At 43.9% G+C, this 13,189-nt stretch overlaps 1 protein-coding gene across 9 annotated transcripts in view; it reads left to right on the top strand.

The window, feature by feature from the left end:
• mib2 (MIB E3 ubiquitin protein ligase 2) overlaps positions 1–12,721 on the top strand; it is a 45,783-nt gene extending 33,062 nt beyond the window's left edge. For all 9 annotated transcript variants that reach the window (XM_030422386.1, XM_030422385.1, XM_030422379.1 and 6 more), the window contains 6 exons: positions 5,562–5,688; positions 5,787–6,047; positions 8,600–8,778; positions 8,886–9,079; positions 9,185–9,250; positions 9,834–12,721. In XM_030422386.1, the coding sequence (XP_030278246.1) occupies positions 5,562–5,688; positions 5,787–6,047; positions 8,600–8,778; positions 8,886–9,079; positions 9,185–9,250; positions 9,834–10,075 (1,069 nt within the window). In that variant the 3' untranslated portion in view covers positions 10,076–12,721. The remainder of the gene's footprint in view (positions 1–5,561; positions 5,689–5,786; positions 6,048–8,599; positions 8,779–8,885; positions 9,080–9,184; positions 9,251–9,833) is intronic.
• The last annotated feature ends 468 nt before the right edge of the window (positions 12,722–13,189 follow it).

Below are 13,189 nucleotides of genomic sequence, written 5' to 3'. Positions count from 1 at the left end.
GTCGAGAGGGATTAGTGGAAGACTTGTCATGGTCTTCAGGATCGTTAGTGTCATTTCAAATATGTTTTTACAGTTATAACACAAATCTGGAGGTCATATGAGCTTGTTAGCCACTTAATGTGGACAAATAAGAGCCATATTTTTCTCTGTCCCCATCTTAAATCTAGCATGTGTGCACCAGAAAAATCCCGCTTTAAAGAAAAGAAAAAGAAAAACGGTGTCATGTGTTATTGTCAGGCTGCTCAGTTGTTCTCAGTTCTTTATAGTTTCTGATGTGAGGAATGGAAATCATGGTTCTCTGTGAGTGTGTGTGTGTGTGTGTGTGTGTGTGTGTGTGTGTGTGGGGGGGGGGGGGGGGGGGTTAAATGAGGACTCAGAGGTCAACTCTCAACACTATCCGTTACAGATAGAGCTCATCTCCCACACAGCTTCTGCTGCTGTCAGCAGGCTGGCAGTCAATATCAGGCAAAAATGCAACATTTACTTTTGCATCCTGTTTTCCTCAACATGGACTTGTCCTTCAGATTCCTCCCGAACTACATTTAGTCTTGTCATTTTTCAGCAATGCAGAGGCCTGGGTTTCATGAGTGGACAAAAATGTAAGAAATCCAAACAAACTGTGCACATTTTAGAAGATGATTTTCCCAGGGGAAGAACTACTCAGCACAGCTTGACTTGGCTGTGGGTTTTGTCACAGTGCTTACTGAGAGGGATAAAGAGAACACATTTTATATTAACGAAAGAATCAAAGATTTTGATTGTATTCCTTCCCAAAATGGCTCGCTATATTGAATACCTCTCAGTGACACCAATAGGCAGCTGGTGAAAGATCAGCTCAGCCATTTCACTCTACACCGAGGTGCTCGAGGCCAAACGTCAGGCCTGCCTGGCTGACACCTGTCACAAAGGCTCCATTGTCTCTTGACTCTGTTGGTTTTAGGCTGGTTGACACTGGAGGTGCTCAATCACAAGCTCAGCCTGGATGGCGCACTGACCAGGCATGGCTGAATGTTCTCACAATGATAAGGTTTCGTGCCTCAAACACAACTCTGTATTTTTGGTGTGCCAGTGTCCTCCTCTGTCCAAGTTGCATCACACCGGCTCCCACACACCACAAATAGCCTCGAAAACGTAGAGAGAGAGCACCGAAAGTGAATGTATCTCAGTAGTACTCTATTTTAAAACGATGTTATTGATTCATTTAAAATCTTAATGTTACGTTTTAGTGCCCGTGACTCAGATCAACCTCTAAAGTTTGTCCTAAGTTCAGTTTCTGACCTATTCAAATATCATGTCCGAGTTATTTCTAGAGAAGTAAGAATTAAGGACGATCGAGAAAGTGTCAGTTTTTCCACCTGTGTTATAAAATACAGTTAGTTCCCTCACAGATTTGAGTGACGTCTTGGAGTTGATATTTTTCACAGCGCCCCAAGTCTGCCCTGACCATGGTGAGGTTCCTTCTTCTTTGCTCCAGGGCTTTTACGACCTCGTATGAACTCTCCTTCCCAAATTATAACCAAAGCATGTAATGGAAAATCATCCCTGGCTCTTTTTAAAGAGGTGCCACGAAGGAAACAGAGCACGGATGAAAAAAAAAAACACCAGCTCCCAACATAAATTTCCTCCCAGAAGCCATGCCACTTCATTCAAGGTTTCACTCAAATTTAATAGATAATATCTTCACAAAATGTATATTCCAAAAGGGCCGGAACCCTGTTATTGTCATCAGTAATGATTTCCAGGCTGTGAGTCGATCACCATGGATTGGTCCTCTGATTATTTGCCTACAAACTCTCCAATATCTACTCAGGCCAGTCTGTCAAGTACTAAACCAGTCAGAGAGCATAAGTCAAACCATTATTCTCATCAAGGGAATGTTTTAAAGTGCTTAACTCAACAAAACTACAAACACTTTTCTAGCAGGAAGACAATATTCCTTTTATGCACACACAAGGCTTTTTTTCTCTCTCCTTTGACAAGATAATCTGTCCTCCTGACAGGTGTGGTTTATCAGGAGGTGTGCTTTGGACTCGTCAGAATTAAAGGCGCCTCTAAAAAGTGCTGCTTTGTCACACAACTCGGTATCCAGCAACTTCACCAAGCCATTAAAAACCCCTCACCCCACATTCCCTCATCACTCCAACAACCAGCCAACTTACTCGCCTTTTGAAATCGCAGTTATAATACCGGGACAGACGTGTACGTGAGGGCAGTGCACACGCTCATGTCGACTGAGTCGGAGAATAAAAAATACAGTCTGCAAGCAATAACTGCAAGCGAGAGAGGAAAAAGGGAGGGGAGCAGAGGCCGCGGCAGACAGTCATTTAATAAAATGTCCGATCTGTTCTGGCAAGTGTCATATGTGCAGTGCTGGGAGTTGAGGCCACACTCCCCAGCATTCATTTAGCCTGACATCAGCCGCTGCGCCAGAAGTAGGGACGCAGGATTTACAGTGTTGAGGATTAGCTCGCTCCACCGGTTCATTCATATATCACCGGCAGACCTACACTACAATGATACAGCCCAGGTGTGTTTGTTCTGGCTTTAATACCAATTATAGTATGAAGTTTGACCGTGTGCAGCCAATGGATTGAGGGTACACACATCTCATCACAGTTTACCTCCAATTTAAATGAGATTAATCACTGTGGAGTAAATTCAAAATTCATCTGATGTATTTTGTGGTTGTAGATTCTCCTGACTCTTCTGCTCTTTGATATTCATCCACCTTTAATTTACACCTAGCAAATTGTGATTTTTTTTTTTCTTTTTTTTTTTTGTCGGTTTTGGCTGTCGTAAGGCTCCTCCGAGCAGCTGTGGCCCTCTGTTGTTTTTTTTGTGTGACAGAAAGATGAGAATGTTTTGTTTATTAGAGTATTTATTTATTGTGAGGAAATGGAAAAAGAGGGGCAAGAGGCCAAGTTCACAAACAGTCCTGGGAAAGAAAAGAAACGGGGCAAGCTGCCAGATTTCTTTCTGAGTTTTCAGCTTGACAGAAGAGGCAAATGGACGTGGAGGACGGTTACGGTCTGTGTGTTATATTTATTGAAAAGAAGTAATACTTGGCTGAATTTGTTCCATCTAATCCCACCTCCTCGAAGCTCCTTTGTTTGCGCCTCGCTTTCACCAGATCCCTTTTGTTCCACAGCGGTTTCTTCCATTCTTCCAACTCATCCTCTCCCTATTTAATCCTGTCTTTCTGGAGTAACACTGAGCCTTTTGAGGGTAAAATGTAAACTGTCTGACACACGCCGGATTTCGCAAGTACGTCACGTAATTGGTACTCTTCACGGTGCATTTCTCCTGCTTTTATCAAGCTTCGATTAAGAAGCAGTTCACAAACAAGCATGATGCAAACTCCCAAAAATAACCAGACGATGACTTCAGTCTCCAGAGAAGTCGTGACCAGCGTGCCCTCTAGCTGTTGTGTGTAAAGGCATGTTTGTACAAAACTGCCCCAGAATGTCGGCCCAGGACTGAATATTCATGAACACACAGGAGTAACGATTATGGAAATAATGTAGAGAGGCGTCGTGGACACAAAGGTGACACACTCACACAGCCGTGTCTGCCTCAGACCTGCGAGGGTGAGCTCTTTAGCTCACAACGGCGGCCTGGAGACAACTCTAAAGCAGGAGCGATATTTCCCTCTATCAATACTGTCACCGCACACACACACGCGCACACACACACACACACACACACACACACACACAGACGGAGCTGCATTGCAGGTACCAGTGACCTCCAACACAATGTCTCTTCTTCATCGCTTATAAAACGCCCAGAGGAGATCCCGACCATACTGTACTCTCAGCGGTCTGGACCTCTGTGATGAATTTTAAAATGTATCAGCGATCTGCTGCTAATGAGCCTGTAAACGCTGTAATTTTTTAGTTACTATAATTAAAGCCGCATAAAAACTGTCCCGTTTCACACTGACGGAAAAATAATTGCACTTGCGTCGTTCTCTCAGCGGCACGTTCATAAGGTGTAATAAAGGAATGACAACACTGTTTCAGATTCGTCTGTGATGATGCTGTTGTTTTTATGGCTGTTTTTGTTGGAGCGTTTTGAAAAGGTAGAGATTTTTATTTATTTTTTTCATTGCGTAATAACTGAAAAGGAAAGGTAGATAGAACATATTCCTCCCCAGTACGTATTGCAACCATATTTAAACATTTTGTCAAAGGTTGTGCTGGTGAGTCGAGAAAACAAGTAATGTGCAGACACAGATACATCATGGGCTGTACGTAACACAACTGCGTGGCAATTTTAGGTAGATAAGAAACCATAAATACTGTCATTTGCTGGAAGTATAGTTTGAAACCAATTATAATTGCTTAATAAATGTGTTATTTATAATTCCATCGTTTGTTAACAGTTAAAGAACTTTTAGCTGAAGTTTAATTAACTCTATATTTACCATTTATTAGTGATGGTTATAATAAAGTCTGACCGACCAAGAGACTAACAAGGAAACTTGTAAGGAAACGTGTCTTTATAGGGTCCGATCCATTTTTAACATTTTTACATCTGTCATCTGTGTCCCAGCTCAAAGTCATGTCCTCTGTGGGGACGTTCTTTTCCCCCTGTTGCATGAGCTACTTTTTTTTTATCAACAGTGTTTTGTTATATAACAATGTTCTTTTTATACGGCTGGTTTGCCTTCGCTTGACTTGTACTTTTAGATTATATCACATCAGATTTTTGTCTTCATTCATGAGGGTGAATAACAAGCGACTGAGATTGACACCAGCCTCATCTATCTACCTCATTAACGTTAAAAGTGTCCTAACATCCATAGAAAGGTTGGGTGACGCCGTACCCGAGCCTCCGCAGTGGCATGCCGGCTTCCCGGGTGCTCACTAAGGCTGTCGGCTTCAATTTCACACGTCATAAAGCAAGCTCAGCTACGGAGCAGAGGACGTCTGAACAGTGCAACCTGGCCTCACACTGCAGCATCGGCCCGCTGCGCGAAACACACAAAAAAGTTATAATAGTCTCACTTCACCGAATGTGATCTAATCCTTCAGACTGAATTGTCATCCCTCAGTGTGATGATAACACAAGTAGATGGATGACAAAAGAGGATGGGGACCATTTTTGACCTTGAAAGATTTGACGATCTTACGTCCTCGTTTTGGACATCGAGCTGTCAGGTGATGATTGAATTGTTGGTGATATTCCGTCTGTGTTATAGCACACTGGCTGAATACCGAGTATAGCGGAAAGCTGCGAGGATGAGCTTAAAACAGCAATATACACTCTGGGTAGTGGACTATTAAAGGAACATCAGGAGGTCAGTTGGCTGCATTTGGTGCGAAGTGGCCGCCTGTTGTGTCACTGTTTTCTCGTTAGAAAGGCTTGTTAGCAGCTCCACAGCAGCTGCGTCTCCGTCCAAGCCCGTGTAAAGTACACTGCAGCGCAGAATAAAATTAGCTTCATATTCTGAGAAGCAGCGGGGCAGCTATAGCAGACTTAACTGTTCCTAATTTAAGCCGCGAGCAGTGTTGTGCTCTCTGCCTAATGGAGTCTTGCGTTGTTTGTCCTGGCGGCAGGGCCACAGAGAAGATCCTGGCGCGGGCACGGCAGCTGGTGGACGTTAAGAAGGAGGATGGCTTCTCCGCGCTGCATCTGGCCTCCCTGAACAACCACCGTGATGTGGCCGAGATCCTCGTCAAGGAAGTGAGCTGACGATTTTCACGTGTGGAATGAACACAAAATCTTTTTAATACATTTGATAAAACATTACAATTTTGTCCCCCCTTGCTCCTCCTCCACAGGGACGCTGCGACATCAACATCCGCAACAACCGGAACCAGACGCCGCTGCAGCTGGCGGTGACGCAGGGCCACACCGAACTGGTGCAGCTGCTGGTGGCCGAGGGCGCCGACGTCAACATGGAGGACGAGGACGGAGACACGGCCATGCACGTGGCCCTCCTCCGCCCGCAGCTGGCCAACGTAATGCTCAGCCCCGCCGTGGGCACCAGCAGCACAGAGGAGAGCGGCGAGGGTTGCTCCACCACATCGCTCTACTGCAGGGTGAGAGCAGACGGGGAGGCGGCAGGGGAGGTGGCGGGTTGTTGACTAACGGCTAAATAAAGCCAGAAGAGACGGTTACTAAAGAGACAATCCACACTAAATAGAGAGGACTAAAGGAAGAGTACGTGAAACATTAAAAGAGTGGTAAATAAAGCTTCAATGAGGTGTAAATAGACACTAACAGGAAGGCAAACAGACTGACGGTGAGTAAAAAGGATTAATGCAGTCTTAAGGAGGTAAAAACAGACTCATAGTGGGGGTAAATAAGGACTTAGGGGATAAGAGCAGACCTGATATTGAAGCAAGGAGAGAATAGTAAACAAAATTAAGAGTTAAGGTACGTAAACATGTTTGTTTGTAGTCGGGGGGGGTTAATCTTGGATAAAGCAGATGGCTTTCTAGGTGAATGACGAGCGGGGAAAGGAAGTCTGGTGGAATTCAAGGACAGGGTGATGACCGAGTAAAAAGGGCTTTGCTTCATTATGTAAACGAGGCAAGAGAGAGGGGTTAACTGAGGAGAAAGTGCTCAGATGGGAGTGAACTAACGTGGCGCTAAAGCAGCCGTTACATCTACAGAGAAAAAGGTTATACCGCAATAAAGTCTCAACGTGTCGGATTTATTTTCTTAGAACTGAAGATCACCTTACCTTGACTTTAATCTCATATTCTTCTCTTGCTCCAAGAGAAAGTGCTGGCAAGACGTTGAGAACGGTGGTGGAATGAAGAGAGAGAGAAAGTGTTGAATGCTTGAGAGGTGAAGAGGGCCCACTTAGTGTAGAAATATAGATCTGGAGGGAGATCAAATTGAAATGTCTGTGATAAATTAGGAGTGCGGTGTAAACACATCATGTCATCCTTCCCTAGAGGAGGATGTCTTGAACTTGGAAAGGAGCACGCTCCATCAATCCAAAGAATCTAAAAGAAGCCATGTGGTGTATTCATCCTCAGAGGAACTAGATTTACTGACCTCAGGCCTCCCTCGATCGGTCTAATCTTAATGTGACGCTTTGACATTTTGAATTTCACCCATTTTTTTCTCTGTGAATCATTTTGTGGTTGGGAGATCCTGTGTATTTCCACTGCAGCCAACAACGACTACCCACAGCAATGTTTGTATTCATTATGAACAAAGGGCAATGCTGCTGCTAACAGACATTTTATTTAAATGAAACGTGGAGGATGCATATGATTATTTGCCGGACTTCAAAACATTAAATCCACTTTTAATTAATTTTCTGGGCCCTGAACACTGACACTGACGTAAACAACCTTCTGTCTGTCTGCTGTTGTTTACAGTTTTTAGAGCGCTTTCACTGAAAACCGCTTCCTGCTGTGGCCAGAAACAATGCTGGGAGAGCAGTGAGAGCGAATCGAAACTGTGAAGTTGCAGCATGGGAGAGGAACAATGAGCTGAAATTGACTTTGAAACTGAGCGAAGCTGTAGATTCTGTTGCCAATTCTCTGTATCACTGTCAGTGACCTCTTTACATCGTCACATTGATCTCACATTGTCATATGATACGCTGATTTTATCAAGTAATATCATTAAAGCGGCCGTTTTTTCTGCATTTTGGGGAAGACCGTTGGACAGTTGATATGCTAATCGCTCCTTTTAATACATCCAGCGGGAACAGATCAACAATAGCGGTCCGGTGACCTGTGAAATGGTAGTCCAATATTCACTCTGTAGCCCTGCTTTGGTCTCCACCATCTCCTGTGAAAAATATTTGGATCTTTAGCTGCTAAATGCTCCATTATGTTCGCCAGCTAGTCGCTACAGTCGGCTAAGTCCTTCTCACCGAAAACATTGCTGAAGAGAGCAGTGAGTCTGAATTGAAAGTTCACAAGCCAAAACGCTCACATTAAACATAACAAGCACTCCTATCGTTAATAAAAAATATTTAACTTTACACCTGCTGAAGGATTTCTTCAGTGGATGTTAACATTGTTGGTATCCACCAGAGGTCAAAGCTCTTAAAAATCACCTTCATGCTTCCCAGAGAGCCGTTTACCCACAAGAACTAGTTAAATATTCCTCACTGAGAGGGCTCGACTCCGCACTGTGTGCAGCACTTTTTTATACGAGCACTTAAACTCCTGTTACATCGGTCGGCGTTGATATCATCGCACCGGCGGAGAATGTCCTTTCCAGTCTACATGACCGCAAACGCTGCAGCTCCAGTCAACATCCTGGGCACCTGCCAAACCAGCACACACACAAATACACACACACAACACAGAAGCATGAAGGTGGCCTGACTGTTTTGGCCGCTGTCAGCAGATGAGTTATTGGAGGAGTTCTTCAGTGCTGATTAGATTTGAGTTTATGCATCAGCCTCGTTTCATTTTAATTAGCTTTTGTTGTTCGCGATCACCTGCGTCCTTGACCTAAGTTTCAAATGCATTGTCTCAACCCCCACTCTGCCCACATGATCCGTGCTCCGCCTTATTATTGTTTTATAATACGAGTAGTGTTTGTTTTAACTCCAACTTCTTCTCCCTCCCTCATTTTCCCCATCCTCTCTTCCTGTCATCCTCATGTGTGTCCACAGCTGAACGCTTCAGGCCTCCTGGGGAACACCGAGCTGAGCGTCGGTTCAGCCATCGCTTGTTTTCTAGCGCAGGAAGGTGCTGACATCAACTACGCAAACCACAAGGGCAAGAGTCCCCTGGACCTGGTGGCAGACAGCGGCATGCTGCAGCTTATCAAGAGCTTCTCTGAGAAACACAGGTGAGACCTCTTTTAAAAGAGGCGCTAAAATTCATCACGAAAAAGAGTTTTGTTTGTGAGAAACAAGATGCATCTGTGCGTTGTTATAGTTGTTTGTTGCCTGACAGGTTGCAGCGTCTGCAGGCCATCACGTGCGGACAGGGCCTGAGCAGTGCCAGCCTCCGGCGGGTCCACACGACGCCCAACACCATGACCAACCTGGTTCTTCCCACACCGCCAGGGCCCAGCGAATGCCTCATCTGCTCCGAGCTGGCACTGCTGGTTCTCTTCTGCCCCTGCCAGCACAGTGTGGCCTGTGAAGGTGGGTGGAGGCTCGACATGCATGTATCAGTCCACGTTTGGTCAAAATGCTTGTGTTCTGTATCTCCTCTCTACCTCTTCGCTGACCTTGTCTTTGTGTAAACAGAGTGTGCTCATCGAATGAAGAAATGCATCAAATGCCAAGTCACAATCACCAAGAAAATTAGACAAGGTAAGAAGAAACCTCGTATTATTAGAATTGTTTGGAATGTGTGAATAGAACACGGATGTGATGACACATTTTCCAACGAAACAACACAGGTGTTCTTCTTCTCGGAAAATGCAATAAGCCTTTTCCCCATTTTTTATTTTTATTTTTACATTTTATAGACTAAAAGATTCACCAATGAATCATGAAAATAATGGGCTGACTGATCCATAGTGAGAATTACAAGCAAAATAATTATAATTTGCAGCCCTAGTTAATTCATGAGTTTCTTTAATGAATTTAAAGTCTCATCTGTGCAGACTTTAGAATTTGTCTCTGTATGAGCAGTGATCACTGTTCCTGAGGCGTCTGATTAAAGCACCTCTGTGTCGAGGACGAGCCTCCAATGAAATTCTCAGATATTTTGAATCATGCTGTATTCATGGTCATGGCTGCTTTAGCATTCAGCTTTATTATCTTTCAACCAGTAGCACAACCTCGCAAAGCTTTTATTAACATTGGAAAATAATAACCTACAGTTACTGTCTGTGGATTCAGTTGTTTATTGCTTTGACATATGTCATCGTTCTCCCCCCCCCTCCCACAGACCAAACAGAAGTGGACTGCAGCCCCGGCACCGAGAACTCGGAGCAGCACAACCTGCTGGAGCAGCTGCAGTCTCGCTACCGCCAGATGGAGGAGCGAATCACCTGCCCCATCTGCATCGACAACCACATCAAGCTGGTCTTCCAGTGCGGACACGCCTCCTGCATCGACTGCAGTGCCGCGCTCAAGACCTGCCCCATCTGCCGGCAGACCATCCGCGAGCGGATCCAGCTATTTGTCTGAGCATCTCTGTCCTCTCTGCTGTTACCGACCCAAACAGGATGTCGGCGGGGGCTGGAGAGAAGCGAGGGTGGAAGGGGGCAGAGGTTATATCTTTGAAAACCCGGAGCCGTATATCTGCCTGTCGCACCCTCCCGCTTCACCCCCCCACACCCAGTGATCGAACACTCACTCAGCCCATAGGTTGCTTTACTATAAGACGCTGTGTTACATCGCTGAGAGTCTACTGTTTGTTACATTTCGAGTATTTCCCCACCTGAGCAGGAACGTAACTTGATGTTCAGCGTCAGAACTGACGCTCCGCCGAGCTTGACGAGAAGCAGACGAAGGCGGCGTTGCGAGGTGATGCTTCCGCTTTGAGTAGTCTGATTGGTAATCTGAAAGAAAACGGCCCCCTGCCTCTTCTTTTTCCTCGGCCCCACTCAGCCTCCACCTCCTGTAATCTGTCCTATCTTTGCTGCTTTAAGTGGATGTCTGTTACCCATCATTCTCTCTGGCTGTCTGGCCTCCTCTGTTTACAAGGCTGCGCAGAATCAGTCCGCCCGTCTTCTCCCCCCCCCCTCCCCCCCCGGCCTGTCCCGTGAATTATGTTTGCTCTCATTTGTACTGATCTCTTAATAATCAGTGTTAGTCTCTGCAGAGAGAGTTGGTATAACTAAAGGCTCTCTATATAGTCCCCAACCACTCGCCTGTATGCAAGGGGAAATACACACTATATATGCATGAATATATGCATATTGTAAAGCTGAAAATGACTGTGTTGTCATGGGTGATCTGTCGTTGTTGTTGTTTTATTTCTCTCTGGTTACATTTGTGGTTTCTAATGTACCGATAAGTATGGTTTTTATTTATGTGTGAAAGGTGGTATTACTTAGTAATGTCTTTTTATTTCAGTTGGCGTTTGCTTGGCAAAAATGTTTTTGTTTCTACTGAAATTCACCCCAAGCCTATGTCCTCTACTCAGGGTATCAAATCATTGATAGCACTTGTGATATCCATAAAAGGTTAAAGAGCCCCCCCACACACACACACACAAACACACACACACATAACATTACAGAGCTACAGTGTGTCGGATCATGTTGGTGCTGGGTCACTGGAAGAAAAGGTCATTAATAACCCGGTCATAAAGTCGTGCATAGTGACACAAAATGGCAAAAGAAATACTCAGTTTACTTTATCAACCTTCAAATTGTCATTCTCATTAGTGTAACGAATGTTTGTAGAAGAGTTTCTGCAACAAAACTCAAATTTTTCCTCCAAAATACGCAAAAAAAACCCAAAAAACAAAGGTCCATAGAGCCTCCCAGACGCAGTTGAGAAAAAGAAAGCTTTGTGTCGTTCTGCCGGGTCGTGTCCGAAGACCACAGTCTGTCTGTCACTCGGCCGGTGTAGAGACCCCGACCAGCAGCGGCTTCACACTTTAAAGGAGGATACTCGTGTTTTGTTAGTCATCCACCACATGTATTGTAAGATATAGAATCAGAAGGGCAAAAACAAGACATTGTCGCGTTGCACCTCTCGTTTCACGTCTACCTTCTTAGTCAAGTCGTGTCAGAAGAAAACAAACCCTCTCTCTTCTCTGGAGTTCTGGATTGTACATCGTCTTCATCCTCTAATGTTTTGGTGTGTTTTCTTGAAGGGCTTATGCATATGAGAAAAAAAAAATCTTATCTATTTTAATCTTTATTTAATTTTTATTTTCTATATTGAACTTCCGGAGACAGGAGGGGTTTTTTTTTTTGTTTTTATTAGATCCCACATTTTGGGAGAGCCAATGTTAAAGATGTACATTTGAATGTCGGGGAAAAAAAAAAATATGTATCCTGTCTCACTCTGCCTTTTTTTTAATGTGTAAAGAAAAAAGATGTAAGAGAAGGAGCTGGAGAGACTGAGACGTGTTTACCACACGGTTTACTTTGAGGAAAGAACTTTTACATCAGTGCCAAATCGCATGAGGATGTGCATGGGCATGCACGCCCGAATTTATGTAGACGCACTACGCTAAACCCCTCCAAGCTCAGGCGAGGGTTCAATTATTCCAGCAGTGTGAGTAAACTAAAAGCAAAACGTTGATATTTTATTTAGTTAAAAGATCCAAAGTGTTATCTCGGCACACTCAGTTACTGGTGTTAGAAGTTGAGCTAATGGTGTTAGCCTCCTAACTTTTAGCTGTAATGCGCTGAGCCTCCTCATGTTCTCAATGACAAGTGACGCAACACTCACTTTGAAAACGCGACGGTCCCGTATTGTTTGGAGCTTTTTACAAGTATATATATTTATATTTTGTGAGACATTATCAAATCAAGGGACAAGTTTCTTACAGAGGTTTCAGCATTTTAAGCATCGTCCGTTGGTGATCTAGGTTGGTTTACAGGCAAAGGCAATAATGTTTTAGAAAAAAAATGGGAAAGATGTTTGAGTTCTTTCTTTTTCTCCCCCTGAAGGAGGTGGCTGTGAAACAATTTATGTATAAAAAAAAAACAACTATTACTATTAAAGCAGCAAAAGTTATTATTGGTGTTTGTACATTTCAGCTCTTGGAGTTCTGATGTTGGCCTTACTGTCCATTCCTCCTCTGTTGATGTTTTTTCAGTTGTATTCTGTAAAAAAATATTTTGCAATAAATATGGAACTGTTTTCTAAGGAGCTGGCACGGTCGGGGCTTTTCTTTTGGTTCTTCTTCTTTTCCGGGAAATCTTGAGAAGAAATCTTTAAATTGTCTCACACATGTAGGCTGCCTATAGGAACTTTGAATGAAAATGTTTTGGCTCATATATTAAAAAAAATCATAGCCACTGATGAGATTTCACCAGGTTCCTGCTTTAAACAAATGACACTATGGTGACGATGTGAAGCGTTCTATCTATTAACATTCCCCCGTTTCAAACCCAGCGTGAAGAGGACAAACATATTGGTATCTTAATAAGATAGAGGAAGAAGGCGCTCTTCCTGTCGTGTCCTGTGAGATGAACAAGCGGGTTTCTGTCCTGGCTGCGCAGAGCTGGGAGATGCAGCAAAGAATCATAATAAGTGTATATTATTGTAATTTATTCATAAATCAACTCCCCCAAATCAAAGTGGTAACTACTCATCTTAAGCACCTTAAGGTTTCTA

This window comes from Sparus aurata, chromosome 7 (genome assembly GCF_900880675.1).
Source record: "Sparus aurata chromosome 7, fSpaAur1.1, whole genome shotgun sequence".
NCBI classification, from domain to species: Eukaryota; Metazoa; Chordata; class Actinopteri; order Spariformes; family Sparidae; genus Sparus; species Sparus aurata.
The sequence above is the reverse complement of the archived record's forward strand: the minus strand, read 5'-3'. Positions and strand labels throughout refer to the sequence as shown.